Source organism: Chenopodium quinoa, unplaced genomic scaffold (genome assembly GCF_001683475.1).
Source record: "Chenopodium quinoa cultivar QQ74 unplaced genomic scaffold, ASM168347v1, whole genome shotgun sequence".
Taxonomy (NCBI): Eukaryota; Viridiplantae; Streptophyta; class Magnoliopsida; order Caryophyllales; family Amaranthaceae; genus Chenopodium; species Chenopodium quinoa.
This window is the reverse complement of record NW_018744693.1, coordinates 1,355,101-1,373,392: the sequence shown is the minus strand read 5'-3', so window position 1 is coordinate 1,373,392 and position 18,292 is coordinate 1,355,101. Positions and strand designations below refer to the sequence as shown.

General features: G+C 34.5%; 2 protein-coding genes across 2 annotated transcripts; both read right to left on the bottom strand.

Annotated features, from left to right (window-relative positions):
- Positions 1-1,571: 1,571 nt before the first annotated feature.
- LOC110702497 (scarecrow-like protein 28) lies at positions 1,572-5,061 on the bottom strand. The gene is made up of 2 exons (XM_021880218.1): positions 4,692-5,061; positions 1,572-4,580 (listed from the first exon to the last, which is right to left on the bottom strand). Exon 2 carries the CDS (start codon positions 3,865-3,867, stop codon positions 1,921-1,923), a length of 1,947 nt encoding a protein of 648 aa, XP_021735910.1. The 5' UTR covers positions 3,868-4,580; positions 4,692-5,061; the 3' UTR covers positions 1,572-1,920.
- Positions 5,062-7,435: 2,374 nt separating this feature from the next.
- Positions 7,436-16,610, bottom strand: LOC110702496 (plant UBX domain-containing protein 8-like). The gene is made up of 11 exons (XM_021880217.1): positions 16,215-16,610; positions 14,750-14,811; positions 14,028-14,574; positions 13,829-13,912; positions 13,617-13,735; positions 11,027-11,279; positions 10,637-10,834; positions 10,390-10,533; positions 8,509-8,652; positions 8,367-8,423; positions 7,436-7,722 (listed from the first exon to the last, which is right to left on the bottom strand). Exons 1-11 carry the CDS (start codon positions 16,296-16,298, stop codon positions 7,615-7,617), a joined length of 1,800 nt encoding a protein of 599 aa, XP_021735909.1. The 5' UTR covers positions 16,299-16,610; the 3' UTR covers positions 7,436-7,614.
- Between the last annotated feature and the right edge of the window lie 1,682 nt (positions 16,611-18,292).

The window sequence follows — 18,292 nt, the reverse complement described above, 5'->3', positions numbered from 1 at the left end:
TGATGAATTTGGTTGTGAAGCCCATGTTAGCAGATCATCCCTAAGAAGTCACCTGCTTATTAGTCCCTTTCAAATTCAATGTACTTTAGAGCCACGATACATAATTACAGGCTCATTGTTGCTGATTTTATTTTTTTTAGTTTCAATCATTTGTATGCTTCTATCTGCTGCGCATAAATCATGAGTAGAGAAAGCAACATGATTAAACTGTATTTGCTTCTCATTCTTTCTTATTTGTTCAACTCTAAGAGAAGATGTGGTTTCATGCTGTTGTTACCCTCTTGAGTAATAAACATTTTGTGACCCTCAAGGTGTACTTGTATAGTGTACTAAATGTGTCCTTCGATTAATGAAGAAACACACTTTGAGAAAATGAATGGTAGTACAGTGGCTCTATTCTTCTCAACTTATTTTACATTTATCTATAGCATTGTCTCAAATTACATGACAAAAAAATCAACTGTGCATCAGGATATTTCTCATCTGTTTCTGTGAGTTGTAAATTAATTTGTAAGGCCAATCTTCAAGACACTATTTTTAAAATCAAGGCTTACAGTAATTTGGTGTTTTTGGATCTGCTTCTGAGGTCCAATAGCCAATCTGCTTTACCAGTAACGATTTTGTGGTTGATTTGAGTAACACCAGTAATGATGGACAAAACTGTAACACCACCTAAAGTCCACCAAGTACATGCTTCTGAAATTTGTGCATACGTGACCATTAGAACAATAAATAAGAATCCATATTAGGTTTTTTATACTTGGATTTACACATCTCTTTAACGAATTAGGTTAGTTATTATTGACATTATTTGTAAAAGGGATTATTTTTGCCAATCTGCTTTACTGTCAAATTTAAGAAAGCTAGGTTGATAGCTTTTCCTTAACATAAAGATTAGACAGTTTGTAAAATCTAATAATGAAAATATTGGCAGTAGCATGCTTCTATGCCATACATGCAAATTTACTATTGAAATTATTATGATACTAAAAGCCAGGAAAACACAATAATGAAACAACCTCAAAATGAATGATTTGTATTCCATATGATCCTGGATAACAAATGAATAGACACTTTCCTGAATAACGACTACAAAGAATTATCATTACACAAAAGAATTGTAGAATAAACATGAAAAATCTGTACTGCTTCATACAGTCTAGTTAGAAATATGTATGTAAGAAATCTAACTGAAATCTGTATTGAAAGTGATCCACAAAAAGAATTTTCATGGTCAATCTGAGCAATACCAGCATAAATGGCAAAAACAGCAACACCACCACCACATATGCTTCTGTAATTCGTGCTGATATGACCATCAGAACAAGAAATAAGAATTCTCAATTAGGATTTACTCATCTCTTGCTACTTGCTAGCTTTCTGCTCAAAGATAACTGTGATCATAATTATAACTTTGCCAGTGTGCTTTACTGTCAAATAAAAGAAAACTAGGTTGCAAGCTTATACTGTCTGCAAAATCTAACAATTAAAAGACTGTGGCAGTAACAAATCTCTGTTATTTACAACATATATAAACATACTATTGAATTACTACTAAAAAGTCAGGAAAACACAATGATGAAACAACCTCGAAATGAATGATTTTTATTCCATATGATCCTGAATAACAAATGAATAAACATATTCCTGAATAACAGCTACAAAGAATTTTTTTTTTTTGACAAAAGAATTGAAGAATAGACATGAAAAAACTGTGCTTCAATACAGTCTAGCTAGAAATATGTATGACCTATATAAGAAATCAAACTGAAATCTGTATCGAAAAAATGGCTAACTGTATCCTGTAGAACTATGATCCACAAAAAGAATTTTATCTGCATGAAAGAATCAAAGAATTCCTCTACACCTACAAAGAATTCGACTTCCTATACTTCGAGCAAAATCCATCAGCAACCAGAATCAAATTGGCTGGGAAAAGCTGGAAGAACTCCCTGCAGCAGCATCAACAGAACCCCACAAAGAGACGGTATACAAAGGCTGATCCATCCATCTCAATGTAATGCCTTCATCCCCTTGCTGTTCCACATTGTACCTTTCATTCGAGTACATCTTCAGCAACATCTGGCTTTGAAACACCTCTCTTTCGTCCCTCCTGATACCCCGGAAACCCTCTTGCTCCATTCTCCTTTTCCAATTCCCGAACTTCTCATTCCTTTCAATCCTGTCACTCCCTTCACAAGCAACAATGTTCCTAATTTCGCGCCCAAACATCTCCTCAATCTTCACCCTTGCAGGGCTATCAAAAGGAAGACTAGAATCAATTGAATCAAAGATGGCCGAGTAGTATCTTAGTGAATTACAAACCCGCATCTCCAAAGTGGGCTCGTTGTGCTCAGCTTCTTGCTCAGCCATAACCAAAGCTATAGGGTTAGTGCTTCGGATTATACCCATGAAGTCCCTAAATGCACCATTATTAGCATCATATAGGGTCTTGTGAAGCTGTAATATGCAATTCGCCGCCACACTTTCTCCTTCCTTGACATGGAGCATCCATAGCCTTACATCCTCCAAACGATCAACAACCGGATGAAACTCAAAAGGCAGATTAAATGCCTCAGCAAAGCTAGCCAACCTTTCTCCTGTCTCGACTAATTCCTGCTTTGACTCCCCTATCCCAGTGATCCTAACATGACTAGGAGGGTTACGCCTCGTGGCTAAGCTTTGGAAAAAGCCAGGCCATTGCAGCCCTTGCTTGACATCAAAGTCTATGACATGCACCTTATCCTTCCCTTCAAAGGCTCTCAGCAGCATCTCATTAGCAGTGAAGTGAATGAACTTTGGAATAGGACTAATCTGATTCAACAGCCTGAATGCAGCTGCACCGGACTCATCATCGAATCGATCAAGCTCCCTAGGGACACTTATGTGAAACATTCGCGGCCATAACCTTGTCACCCTTAAGGCTAAAGCCTCAGTAAAGTAAGCTGTAAGACGGCTGATGGTAGACCGGCCCCTAGGAGAAGCCTGCTCACCCAACTTAGCAATAAAATGATTAATTGCAGGAACATTCCTTGATGCAATACCTTCCACACAACTCATAAGAAAGCTGACAAGCTCGAACCCTTGCTGCTCGGTGTGATCATCGTCGTTGTGAGTCCTAACCGCCCTAGAACCATCACCAGGGTTAGGATTCACAGACCCATTTCCATACTCATGCTCAGAAACATTCTCATTGAGCCTAAGCCCCAAACTGTGACTCTCAGAAGATGAACTTGACCCTGATGTTGTTGTTGTAACAGGTCCATGACTTGGCTCACCATACTCAGTGATCTCAGTAACACCAGACCCAATCCAAGGGTTATGCGACAGTGGTGGCAATGGCGGCGGCGAAACCACATCAGTAGGAGCACCAAAACACACCCTCCTTTCTTCTTCCCCTGAACAAGAAATTGAAAAAGGCAATTGAGGGTAATTAACCGCTCCAAAACCAGGTTGTTGCATCCAAAAACCCTCAGATTCTCCAAAATCAAATCTTCCCTTCTTTCTTCTAGACCCTTCTTCTTCATCTTCATCATCATCTTCTTCAAAAGAGCCTTGATCACTGAATCTCCTCTTCAAGTTCTTCCCCTTTTCACCCCAAAACTCTGCCTTGATCTCCCTCCTTCCCTCGGGCGAAGGCGGTACCTTGATTGTCTGCTTCAATCCCTTTGTTTCGATCGGCTTCTCGACTGATAACCCTCGAATCGACTGCGGCGGACGAGTGACTGACACTTCTTTTCTTGAAAAATTGCAGGGTAAATCCAATCTCTGTGTGCTCATTGAAGGTAATGGATAATGACAAGCTGATGCTTCACTCCTTAATCTATGCCTTGGTGACAATAATGTTGATGAACACCCAGCCAACATTCTTCTCAACTAAAACCCACCTTTTCCTTCTTCTTCTTCCCTATTTTCCTCTGTTTTTTTTTCTTCTTCCTCTGTTTTTCTATCACACACTCTGTTTTCTGATGTATGCTCTGTTCTAAAATCTCAAAACATGCACACACTATGCACTATTGTAGTATAATAACCGTTATGTTTGTTTGTGCGCTATGTGAATTTTGTAGGTGAGTGTGTGCAAATTCTATGAACAAAATCCGGAATCCGATGAGGCGAAAAATCGAGTGAAATGTGATTTGTGAATTGTGATGTGTTTTTTCTCTACAAAGAATTGGGTTATAATGTGATTTTATATGAGTAGTTTATGTGCAATTAAGAATGAATCAATGAATTTTGAACTAACTACATATAATGATGTAAATCAAAAGCTATAACATATGAACAAAAATCAATAATGAATGAATCTAATTAAATTGAATCAAAAATCAAAGAAAGAAATAAATCATCGGATTCCAATAATATTATGAATGAAAAATGCTCATTTGAAAAGTCTTAGAATTGCAAATTGAATTGAATAAAATACAAGAGAAGTAAAGAAACATACTTGATCATCAAAATTGAGGCAGAATTTCTGAAGAACAGAGGAAGAACAACAACAACCCAATTCAGCGAATTCCATAGCAAGCAGCAAGAAATCAAAAACCCCACCAAAATTCACTTAAGAAACAACATTTCCCAACCTAAGATGAACAAAAACACAACCTTAATTAACCCAAAAAAACCATAAAACTTAAGCAAACTCTGTTTTTATATAATGAAATGAAACAATAAAAAAGAATAAAGATACCAACTTTATGAATGTTTCTCTCACTACTTCCATAGCTGTCCCTATCAAAGCTACTTTGTTGACCGGAAATTGGGGTGCTTTTTAAGTACTGAGAACTGGAAAATGATGGGAAATAGTGTGAATTTGGAGTGTTATTGAACGTTGGATTGGAATCGGACGGTTGAGATTAAGTTAAAAGATGGTATGTTACCGTTGGAGAGATGTCGGTGAAATATGACCGTTGAAGAGAAAGAGGGAAGAAGAAGAGTTGAGGAGTTGGTTTGACTTTTATGGGAGTTTGTTGATGATATAAATTTCCACGTGGATTGCACGTGCTTGTCTCACTATGATTACCCGCCCGTGTAGTTTATGACCGTTGTATTTTCCTTTGTTTGTTCTTTCTTTCTTTCTGTTCTAGGAAATTGTTTTTTATTTTTTGGAGGTATTTGTGTTATTATTGTGGGGTTTTTTCTTTTTTAAGAAATACTTTGGTGGTTAGTGAGCTTCAAGCAAGAGGATATAATCATAATTTAGTGGATTAATAATAAAAGTTTTTAAAAAATAATAAAAGTTTTTAAAAAATAATAAAGTTTTAAAAATGTGTTTACATATTCAGAATAAAAAAAAAATGCTTATTTATAATCAAATAGAGTAATGGTCAATTTTTTATGATTAAAACAGATTTTTGGTGTATATAGTTGTGCGAGTAGCTGTTAGCTATGATAATGAAACTTAAATGTGAAACATCGGTTATACACTTATACTCCAACTAATTGTTAGCAATAAAGATAGAAAATTGACAATTTAACTTTTATCAATAGGTTTGTAACCTTGTACAAGGATTATTTAACACACTAGAATTCTGCCACTCTAGGTGTTTTAAACCTTAATATTAGCAATTCGAAAATTCAAACTATATTTTGTGATCATTAATAGAAATATACAATTAAAATTAGATATTATATTGTGTAAAAAAATAAAAAAATAAATAAACAATATTGTTAAAAACATAAGCCATACAATACCATGCAATTATAATTGTCACTTTATATGGAGGGGCGAGGGGGTACTATTAGTATTATTATTATTACTCCTTTTTATTTACTCGTATTTTTTATGGTAGGAAAAAGTATCTTACTAACGAGCTCCCTGTTGGACAAGGAATAATTATATTGGTTGAAATGGTATTAAGTTATGAATGCATGACAAAATCACGCGTCGTTCGGTGTAATTAATGTTAATTTTACTCTAATATTTCTACTTTAATTCTCTTATCTAGCGTCTCGAGGGTGCTCATTAGCTTTTGCCTAGTAACAATTACAATTTACAATTGCCGATGTATAATAGGGTGGAACAACTTGAATCTATAGTCCACTTGTCAACAATTGTACCATAAAAGTTAAAATTATTAAACATCAATTAAAATATTGTGCCATTGTGTGTAGGTGTAGGTTGTGGTGTAATTGCCCTAATTGGTGTTAATTACTACAAGTCTACAAGTCAACAAACGTATACTTGATGTTATTATTGCCAAATTTCCCTAGATTTTAAAATTTTATGATAGTTAATATCTATCTTTAATTTTTAACGAATAAACTAGTTTTTGGGCGATGCCCCAGGTTATTACATGAAACTAATTGATCATTAATATACATTGTAATTTATGATTTAATTTTCTTGTAATAAAAGTTGTTATTCATATTGCCATTTACTACTTATTAATATTTTGTATTAAAAAATTACATAAAGAATCACATAGCTTGGTGATAAGACATTTAGTTCTTGAATTAGAAGTTGCGAGTTAAAATGTAGTGGAGATTTTTTTTTTTTTTTTTTTTATAATTATTATGAGTGCATGACATATAATGAAAATCAATGGAAGAGAGAGCCACGTGGCGTTATGAGTACTTGAATGGATGACGTGGCGTAGGGAGGGGAGCTTTCGTGACACGTGAACGTTGTTAGAAACATCTTTTAATATATTAGTATAGATAATATCCTATCTAACTTGTATGGTGAATAGGGTAATGATATAACAATTTAGTATATTTTCTAAACTGGTATCAATTTAGGAACGAATAACAAAATCACATATTTTTTTTTTTTTGAAAAAAGTCCTAAAAGGACACTAAATTTCATTAATGTAAGCCATACGGCATCTACAATTGACAATGAACGATAATGAAAACGAATTTAACAAAATCAAACAAGAATTAATCGGGGAAGGGCTAAGAATCCAAATACATAAATATAACAATTCGGCATATTCTCGATTCGTTGTCTCATACAACTTTTTGAGTGGATCCGTCATCGCTTCGCAATTTTGTGAGAAAGTAAATTCTTGTGTTGATTCCGTAACCCGAATCCGAGCCACAATCAATAGTAGCCCCGCACAACCGGAGATCAAATTAAGTACAAATAAAACCTTGTCTTTCGAAGGAGATCGAAAAAACCTTGTCTTTCAAAGGAGATCAAATTAAGCACAAACAAAATCACATTTTAATCGCTCCTTTATATTAATTCTACTTTTAATTACTTTTATATAGCCTTTAGGGTATTATATATCATTAAAAAGAAATGTAGCAATAGGAGTTGCATATTGCATAAAATAAATAAATAAATAAATAAATAAGCCATTTTGGGATACTTCGTAACAATTTGTATACTATAATGAAATTCCATATTCGGATACTTTGTAACAATTTGCATAGGCATCAAAAACCAAATTAATAATTTCATAAAACCAAGCAAATAAAAGCACACAACCAATTGCCCATGAACATGATTTTCCATTTCCAACTCCTTTAAACACATGGGAGTTACTTGTACTAGAAAAGCTAGTCAAAAGCCCAAACATGTATAAACTTCCATGTGCATGTAAATTATATATATAATTCTAATAATTACTGAATGGGATTAGACATTAATTTCTACAAATTTGGAGTGTCTCAAATCAACTCCAAAAACAAAGCTTCTTGTTTGCTTGTCAAGCCAAGATCGTTTAAGGTCACGTTGCACTCTCCACTGCTGAATGCTTGGCGAGGGTAAGGCCTTACCTGTCAATGCCACCACATAGCATGTTTGATATGAGATATACTAAAAGATGACGATTGATATAATGATCTATGGTGTGCAGTAAAGCAAGCCCTTCAAGAAGTCAATACACAAGTGCAACATTTTAGAAGGTGTGATTAATCTATATCTATCTATACTTAGTATTTAAAAACACAAACCGTCATCCCCATCAAGCCACATGTTAATTTTATTTTTCACCAATGCCACATGTCACCTCATTTAACCTTTCTTTTTTTTAATCCCCTTTCTCATATTAAAAAAAATACACTTTAATTAAATACATGTATGAATGTTGTTTGCATGGTTCACTTTCCCAACTTAATATCTTCTACAATTACATTCAATTTTCACCCCTTCTTCTCCTTTATAAGCAATTTATTTCCTAATAAATATATATTATAAAACAAAAATTTGTATTGTATATCTATAAATTAAACAACCTGTGCATTGCACGGGCCAGAAGACTAGTTCTACTAGAAAAACCATGTTGATTTAACAGAGATGCATAAATTGAGTTTTCAGCCTTCAAATAATTGGTTGAACTTCAATCCAAAGAAGTATCAGTTGTGTAACTGCTAAAAATTGTATAATTTGACATCTAAGCGGTTGAGAAATAGAAGATTACCAATCGATAAGAGCCAGGTTTGACTGCTTTCCCAATATCAACGAAGTCAAAAAGTGACTGCAGGAGCAATGATCAGTTAGCTATCAACTTGAGTATCAGTGTGAATCATATCTAAACAGAAGGAACTATTTACAGAATATACCTGCAATTTATCAGACTTAAGAAACCGGCGGCCACGTCGACTGCCATCAGGCATTCTAATAAGAAGAGTTACAGCATTCTCATTATTCGATGATGGTTCCTCAGGAAGGGAGGCTTCTTTTGCAGCCAATTGCCTCTCAAGCTCCTGGCAGAGAAAAACTTCTTAAGAATCGGAAAATTATGATATAGACAAGTATAGCTCAGAAATGAACCATAGATGATTCGCAATATGCTAACCTTCAACATATATCAATACCGTCACCTAATTTTCACCATCACCAAGAATTGTTGAGAAAACCCATGGTTAAAAAGAAAATAAAAAAAAGCACAAACGGCGACTACAAATTTACAATCAAAAGCAAAAGCAAATCAATAATATTACATACTCCCAATTACCCACTTTCCATACTACGCAAACCTGTTCCTTGTACTCTCTATGAAAACTGAGAAGGATATTCTTTTCTATCTTTCTTATGAGGGGGTCCACGAAGTTTGCCCTCTTTGTGGTAACAATGACCACACTCTAAAATCTTGCCCAAACAAACCTGCTCCTTGTCTTGATCTCATCGTAGCTCAGTTAGAGGCTAGTAACCTCGATCAAGGGGGTGACCAGCCCTCTCTTCCTGAATCCAATTAAATTCATGTTAAACCTTAACGTAGAGCGAGGCCCCGTTTATTCAATAGAGGTGGCAGGGGTAGGCGAGGCACCTCCTTTGGAACTAGACCTAGAGTGAAAAATTCCTTTTTCTCTTACAAAGCTGGTATATTACCATCTCATTCTCCTTTACCCTAGATTAATTACCCACTTTCCATTTTGAGGTATATTTTTTGTACTCACTTCTAATTTATCCTATTTTAGGCACACATATTACCATCTCATTCTCCTTTACCCTAGAATAATTACACTTGTCCACTCAATCCTCACCCTCTCCTAGAAAGAAGAGTCCACAGTAAATGGGTACATCATATATTACACATAGTATAAGATGAAAAGGAATTAAGAAAGCTAGAGATTAGAAATGAATACAAGTGAGAAAGCCAAAATAACACTCAAAGTGTACAAGTTCCATAAATTGAAATTCATGGATTTTACACACACAAATACACAATAGCAACCAATGAAAAGCTTTAGCCATTCAGATTGGGTAGCATGATAAATTTGGCTAACAAAGGACAATAGGAATTAATTTGAGTGAAATTAGTTTCACAATGACCATTTTTTTAATACAAACTCAACAGAAATGAAACACGAGAACTAGCAAATTCCTAGTATGTAGCCTGTTGATGTCAACCTAAACCTGACATCAATAGGTGCTTGGCGAAAAAAATACAAGGTTCCAAGACACCCTTCTTCTAAAATTTTTTTTAAAAAATAAAAATAAATAAGACCAATCATTATATGAGGATTACCTGGTCAAGATAAAAGCAACTCATATACAGAGTACATAGATACTCTTAAGTCAGTGTGCCGTTGATTTTGACCTTTCAGAATATGCATAAAGGACCTTTCAGTTTTTGAAACTCACAATTACAGCCCCAAAATTGATTTCAGTATAGAAGATGATTTACAAACTAATGCAAGGTTGTGTCATTCGAAAATTCATTATTTTTTAATTGTGGCTTGACCTGATCCGCTAACCCCAACAGCAAAGACAAGTATCTCACACAAATTTGATTATTAATGCCGAAGCAAAATGATCTATGTATAAAGGGATGATCTATGTATAAAGGGATAGCCAAGAAGAGCTCAATATCAAATCGTCATTTACCATTAAGTAGGGACAAAAAATATCAGACTACAAAACAAAGGCTGTAACAAATAAAACCATGCATTGAGAGAGTAACAATGTTGTTTAAGACACACAAGAAGTTGTAACGTTACCTGTTCCTCCTCTAATTTTCTACGCGATTCTTCCTCCTTTAGCCTCTGCTCTTCCAATGCAGCTTCCCTAGCTGCTTTTTCTTCCTCTACAGCCTTCATTTCCCTTTCCCTATCAGCTTCCAAAGCAGCAAGGTACTCATCATCCTGCATGGATCGAATTGGAAAAAAAAAAAATATTTAGTAAAAATAATAATAATAATAATAAAAACTTTTTAAAAAACACACTTAATTTGAAAACTCCTCATACCTGCTGTTCCCGAATTGCACGCTGCGCAACAAGACCCGGTGAGGGAGGACGAGGCATTCTCCATGATGTACCAAAGCCAGGGTGCATCAGATGATTTGGAGCATAAGGTGCACGAAATCCACCCTCAGGGATTCCACCAAACATGGCAGCCTCCAACATAACTGCTTCATCATGCTCTACAGAGGAGATACCTCCCCACTACAAGAACAATAATTAATTATTAAAATACAGCCATTGTTAACCTCCACTCTCAGCCCTTTTTACTGCTTTCATAATTTTACAAAAAATAATGAGCCACTTAGATATCTACTGTTTCCATTTTTTCAAGAAACATTGCATTCATTAACATGCAGAAAAACCACATTGAACTGTGTTAAGGGATATTATTACCTCATCTGAAGGAAAAGCAGTTCCATTGGGATGAGTCTCACTAGCAACATTTGTTTGTGGAGGATCCAGAACAGGACTAACATCTGATTCAGCAACTTCCCCTTGGGCCGTTGAAGCGGAAGACCTACGCCTTGACCTATTCCGGACCAGTGGTTGTTCATCCATATCATCGGCTTCATCTTGGATGGATGAGCTCCCTGCTTCTTTCTTATGGTGAATTGAAGAAGGCTTGTCAGAAGAACTAACATCTTGCCTTTGAGATTGAGAAGAAAAAGGACAAAGATAGGGTCAAATATTGTGAAGAACAAATTGCATACATAATTATTGCTTTCTTGCAAGTATGGAGAGGGGTAAATGATACGAGGTGCACACTCTTATCACTTATAGGCAACACAGCTCTATATAATACTAAAGAAATATGCTTAAAAAAGAAAGTCAAAATGTTAGCAATAGAAAGAGGCGCAATATACTCAGTCCAAGACAGGATAAAGATGATCTGGCTCCATTGCATCTGGTTCAGAAGGTTCATGTTTTTCTGCTTCTAAGCCTGCAAGAAGGGGCTCCCAATCCAAAACCCACTCCACCTAGGGTGAGAGAAGTGCAATGGAAAGATTGTAGAAAAAAACCACAACCAAAGCCCAGAAGAACTGGAGAAGATGGGATACAAATCCCAGTAAAATTAACCCTGGTTACTGGGCAGGTTGGGGCAGGTTCGGGTAGTAGCAGGGCGTGTCATTGGCAGGTCAATGAAAAATTTACGTGGGTTGGGTCATGGTCATATTCATGGCCATGAGGGTTAGAATTAGGTCAGGCGTCAGGGCCAGGTGTAAAAGTAAAGTCGGTCAAAATGGGATAAAATTAGAAAGAAAGAAGGAAAAAAAAAAAAAAAAAAACCCAGCCAATTTACAATCTTAGATATATTCTTCACTCATTCATCCCTTTATGTGAGAGATCCAATTTCTTCTACTGTGTTTATCATTCTCTTCACTCCCCCATTACCAGTAATTGTTTTGATTTGAATTTTTTTTTTTCACATTATATTGGATAGCATTGTTCTTGCATTGTGTGTTTTGTCACTTTTTCATCAAAAATCTCTCATTAAAACCAGAAAATTATAAAAATTACTAATCAAAATCACTCAATTGAATAACAAAAGAGTATATGGGTGATTTGAAATTTCAATCCAACCTAACGGAGGAGAGAGATATACAGAAATTACATTATAATTTTCGCCCATAACCATATTCAATTATTCAACCCTAACTTTTTCTCTCGAGTAACTTTTTCTCTCGAGATTTACCAATGGCTGAGAGAAATATCGACTATTTACATAATTTATGATCATAGAAGTTGAATTTAAGTCGATTTACCATGTAGATCAAGAAGAGGTTGGATAAGAGGATGAATATCAAACTTGAAGAACGACGAAGAAGAGAGAAGTGGTATGATTGAAAGTCAATAGAGAGATTAAAAAAAAAAAAAAAAAAAGCCTTCCTGATATTATTTAAGACCTTATATTTTTTAAAAAAAATTATGGGGGTTTAAGTGGTGAGTTGGTGACCCTATAAAAGCCTTGCACATTAAAGATGTTAAGGGTCAAAACCCTTTAATTTTTAGCCATGCTCTTCTAGCAATGGACAGCCCTGTCCTGCCATCCAATAACCAGGCTTAGTACATATATCCATTGAATTTGCTTTAATTTCCAACAAGTAGTAGAAGGTATAAAATATAGAATGATAGAGTACCACTAAAGCATATTATATACATTGATACAACATAAACATCACTCTATTCATCAAATTACTTCTCTTTGAAGTTAAAGACTACTAGATGATCCATCAAATGGAGCTAAGGATAATATTTATCCGAGCTAACCATAAGGCAAATCAAACAGTCAAAGCCTTGGTCAAAACTTGACTCAGTGTGAATTTTACTTGAATTCCTTGTGACCAGATCAATAACAGTTTTAGATTATAAAAATTTTGGATGGGAAAACTTTAAACATAATCAGTGTTAATGATCCTATTTTAACATTGTTTAACATAACGTAGCAACAGATTTCTCAATAATTAATAAAGCTAGGTAATAATAGTTTAAATTTTTTTGTAGAATTAATGGTGAGTAAGCAAGTACTAAGGTTCAACACTTCAACTTGAGCTCAAGTCAAACCCCTTTCCCAGCTTGCTCAATTATCACCGTATATGCCCCTAATCCATTGCAATGAATTTAAACTTATCAATAGACTTGGCTGTCCTCCATAAACTCAGTTAAGGAAGTGAGACTTCAAGTTCAACTCCAATTCAGATTGGGTTACTTTAGTTTGAAGCTATTGATAATTAGATTGTTATAATCATAAATAAAAAAATAAATAAATAAAAGCGTAAGCCGTTAGGTATTAATGTCTGTGTCTATTCTTAGGTTAAATCCGGTAGATTCCTTTTTCCTAGGCTATTATCAAGTTGCCCTGTCTCCAACAAGATTTAGATCAAGTTCAGATTATTCAGATCAGATAAACAGGAATTCTTTATCCAGACGTGCTTATCAATCAGTAACCAAGAAAACCATAACTATTACACCTACTAAAATATACCTTCTATTTGATTCTTCTATTTTCCCTAGCTCTTCCACCTCCAGAGGCTCATTAGCAGTTGAACCAGAAGCTCCAGCCTTGAGACTCGTCTCTCTTTGAAGAACTTCCTGTTCTGCTGTCTAAATTGACATTAACAAGGCAGTATAACCAAATGTCAGGAGCTGTAAATAAATTTACAAAAGAAAATCAGTCAAACATCATAGACCACTAACCTTTAAAGATAAAGATACGGCGTGTTCAAGCTCGACATCATCTCGTTGAGGAGGCACTTGCTGCCGGCTAACATTATCCAACCCCTTTAACATAGAAGAAGGAATTATTATTTACAGAAACCAAAAAAAATATATAAAGGCTGTTAAACAGCATAAATTAATAGAAATTCCAAAGTTATAAGAGGAAAACAGGGCCAACTTGAGTAGTTTGGAGTTCAGTATCTCTCTTGGAAGCCTCGATGGCAGCTCGAATCATTTCTTCTTCGATATCATTCGTCGCATAATCTCGTGAATCATCAAATTGAGGTGCACTAGGTCTAGAGCTATTCCAACCACCTCCTAAATTCCCAGGGATTATATCATCATCTTCATCCTCAACAATGACAGTTCCATGTGTTTGAGGTCCCTCTGCATCAATAGAGTCTGTGACATCCTCAATCCTTGGACCATGACCAGAAGGAGCAGCTAAATTTTCACCCCCATCCTTGACTTCTATGGGAATTTCTCTAACTTCTCTTGGCTGAGAGACAAATGGGGCACGTCCCATGATCTCAGAACTGGTATCGAAAAGGTTTCTAGTTTCAAATAGGCTCCTCCCAAAGGCTGGATCAAGTATGGAAAAGGGATTGGTTCCTCTGGCAGCAGAAAGTAGTGATGCAGGTCCATGAGGCTCTGTTACTGGGGGATCATCTATATCCATGAGATCATTTGGTGTGGTAGTACCAGTAATAGAGGCTTCCTGCATACTAGATTTTGAAGAGCAAGTTACAATTACATATACATTCATTAGGTAGAAAAAAAGAAGCCAGAGGTGCTACAAGTAACTATATTAAAATAAAACAGGAAGCTCTACAAGTGAGATAACCAGTAGTAAACGCTAAAGATGGTCATGGAAAGCACAGTAATGTAGCAAGAACTTACACATTTCTATCCCCCTCGCTAAAATGTGCATTAACAGCTTCATTGAGATTGCCACCGAACTCCTACACATATACAAGAATATATTACAAAAAATAACATACGGAGTAGAAGAGAACACAGCTGCACAAACATTTACAAGTATGTGTAATTCTTCTTATCTCCAAAAGATACGCTACATAAACAACAGCAACTGCATAACAAAAATTTCAAGCAAGGAATACGTAGAAAAGAGCAGCTCAAGCATTAACATAGACAGAATTGTGAATAACAGGTATACGGATGGTTTAATAACAACCTTAAACAAGCATTATATTATGAAACAGAGAGTAAACTTCCTCAGTATATCTTAATGATTCTCTCCACACTTCGCGATGTCGTCTATAATATCTAACATATACACCATTCGTCCAAAACAATTATCACTCAAGACAATGTACACCCCTTTCTCTCTATCAGCATAAACGTGATCATTTGTGCCTTTGTGGAGCACCATTTGAACCTAGCATAACTTGCTCAGAACATATTTAGCACAAATCTTCAACTAGTCCAGTCACACCTAATAAGATAAAAGCCTCCGGCTGATCCTCTATTGAGCCAAGTACATTATCACACACATGATCACAACTAATAAATCAAGCCAAACTCATCTTCTAATGTTTCATTGGAACTCGGTTGATTAAGCAATTGATTGAACTTATTCTTCAACATCAAACTCAAGAGAAAGATTGAAAAAACAACAGTACAGCATCTCTTCAACCACTCTTCACAGGTAATAAAGTATGCCATAGTAGGAAAATGGCAACATGCCCACTAATAGGACTGTACTTCTCAGTTACTCTTAAACACTCTTTAAATTCCAGCAACCACCAAACAGTAGTTAGCACAGAGCACAATCAGACGACTAATCCATGACACCGAGCAAAAGTACTCGTATTTATTTAATAAAAAATACATAGAAGCACAATTAAACCCACAAAGCGTATAATAATCAGTATAATGGCATTATGAAGTGAATTACTAACTAAACCACACACACTGAAACAAACGGAAAAAAGTAGAAACGCCAAGATCCTTATAGAAACTGCCAATGGATATTAAAATGGCCTCCAACTCCACTTGATCAATAGCACTAAACTTAAATTATCATCAATCAATCAATTAAACCAAACTCCACAACAATCAATCAAGTCAATTGCAGACAATCATCCATCAATGCCATCCAAATTCAGCTCAAGTCCATAATATGAATCTAGTACATTAGTACAATACATATAATTCCCATCAAACTAACTACAATAATTGATCAGAATACTGTTCTTAGATTGTTCAATCCCATAAAAAAAATACCCAAAATTTCATTAAAAAGGAAGCAAAACAACAAAATAAAGCAAACCCTAATCAGCCCAACTCTGAAATCTTACAAAAATCAAAACCCAAATTCGACAATTTAAAGTTTAATCAATACCTGAAGCCTTTGCGTAGCAACAGCCTCAGGTGCACCGGTGATGCTCATAAAAGTATCAATTGCTTCACGATTAACAGTCGCCATTGTAGTAGAGTTTGAAGAAACAATTTCAATGGCGATGAGAGAGAGGGAGATTCTTCAAAAGGGTACAATTCAAAGGGAGTTTTGTATGATAATTTGTTTTTTTTTTTTAAAAAAAAGGAGAATTTTCCAAATATTTGGGGGTTGTTTATATATTGAGGGATTACAGTTAGCGGTGGAGAAGAAGGTGAAATGAAGGGTAATTGATTTTGGTTTTGTTTGACAAAGAAATCTCTCAATTGTTCTACACTTGGAAGTTGGAATAGATTATAGAATTAAAGAATGCCTTGCAAAACAAGTAGACTAGAGTAGTAAAACATGACAAGCAAAGTACCCTAGGGAAAAAATCAGCTCACCTTCGTTGCTTTTAGAATTTTAGGTCATGTAAAAACTTATTGTATTGTGGATGTGTTGATGAACCTAGCTAGCTCGTAAGCCCTGTTTGATTCACCTTAATTTTGTTGAAACTTTTAGAATTTTAGGTCATGTAAAAACTTATTGTATTGTGGAAGTGTTGATGAACCTAGCTAGCTCGTAGGCCCTGTTTGATTCACCTTAATTTTGTTGAAACTTTTAGAATTTTAGGTCATGTAAAAACTTATTGTATTGTGGAAGTGTTGATGAACCTAGCTAGCTCTTAGGCCCTGTTTGATTCACCTTAATTTTGTTGAATTGAAATTATTTTTACTGAACTGAACTTTTTTTTACTGATTTTATATTATAATTCTTCTTTAAGAAAACTGAATTTTACTGAACTGAACTTATTTTTACTGAACTGAAATTATTTTTACTGAACTGAAATTAATTTTAGGCCCTGTTCTCTTCACCTTAAAATAATAATATTGAGTAAAAATAATTTCAGTTCAGTAAAAATAAGGCCCTGTTCTTTTCACCTTAAAAAAAATAATATTAAGTAAAAATAATTTCAGTTCAGTAAAAATAAGTTCAGTTCAGTAAAATTAATTTCAGTTCAGTAAAAATAATTTCAGTTCAGTAAAATTCAGTTTTCTTAAAGAAGAATTATAATAGAAAATCAGTAAATATAATTCAGTTCAGTAAAATTAAGTTCAGTTCAGTAAAAATAAGTTCAGTTCAGTAAAAATAATTTCAGTTCAGCAAAATTAAGGTGAATCAAACAGGGCCTAAGTTCAGTTCAGTAAAATTAATTTCAGTTCAGTAAAAATAAGTTCAGTTCAGTAAAATTCAGTTTTCTTAAAGAAGAATTATAATAGAATATCAGTAGAAATAATTTCAGTCCAGTAAAAATAATTTAAGTTCGGTAAAAATAATTTCAGTTCAGTAAAATTAAGTTCAGTTCAGTAAAAATAAGTTCAGTTCAGTAAAAATAATTTCAGTTCAGCAAAATTAAGGTGAATCAAACAGGGTCTTACTGAACTGAACTTATTTTTACTGAATTGAAATTATTTTTACTTAATATTATTTTTGTAAGGTGAAGAGAACAGGGCCTTAAACTAGTACGGAGTAGTATTCAAAATTTCTAAATTGGCTCAAAAAATTTAGCCCGTAAACTATTCAAAATTTCTAAATCGGCTCAAAATTTTTACTCCTTATTAGATTGAGCTCAACTTTTAAAGTTCGGAATATTATTTAAGTGCAAAATTTGAAGGGAGGGAAAGGAATCCTCACCCTCAAAGTGTCTCTAGTGAGGATTAAATACCAATCTCAAGGTTAAAAGGTGCAATTTTTTCCACGATACCAAACTTAACTTAGGCCCTGTTCTCTTCACCTTAAAAAAAATAATATTAAGTAAAAATAATTTCAGTTCAGTAAAATTAATTTCAGTTCAGTAAAAATAATTTCAGTTCAGTAAAAATAAGTTCAATTCAGTAAAATTCAGTTTTCTTAAAGAAGAATTATAATAGAAAATCAGTAAAAATAATTTCAGTTCAGTAAAAATAATTTAAGTTCAGTAAAAATAATTTCAATTCAGTAAAATTAAGTTCAGTTCAGTAAAAATAAGTTCAGTTCAGCAAAAT

What these genes read in the sequence shown, in the direction of transcription:
- LOC110702496 (XM_021880217.1), bottom strand. Translation starts at nt 16,298, where the DNA reads ATGGCGACTGTTAATCGTGAAGCAATTGATACTTTTATGAGCATCACC. An exon ending in CTGAACTCCAAACTACTCAA is followed by an intron (nt 13,913 to 14,027) that starts GTTGGCCCTGTT and finishes TCTATGTTAAAG; the next exon opens with GGGTTGGATAATGTTAGCCG. An exon ending in CCGTATCTTTATCTTTAAAG is followed by an intron (nt 13,736 to 13,828) that starts GTTAGTGGTCTA and finishes ATGTCAATTTAG; the next exon opens with ACAGCAGAACAGGAAGTTCT.
- LOC110702497 (XM_021880218.1), bottom strand. Translation starts at nt 3,867, where the DNA reads ATGTTGGCTGGGTGTTCATCAACATTATTGTCACCAAGGCATAGATTA.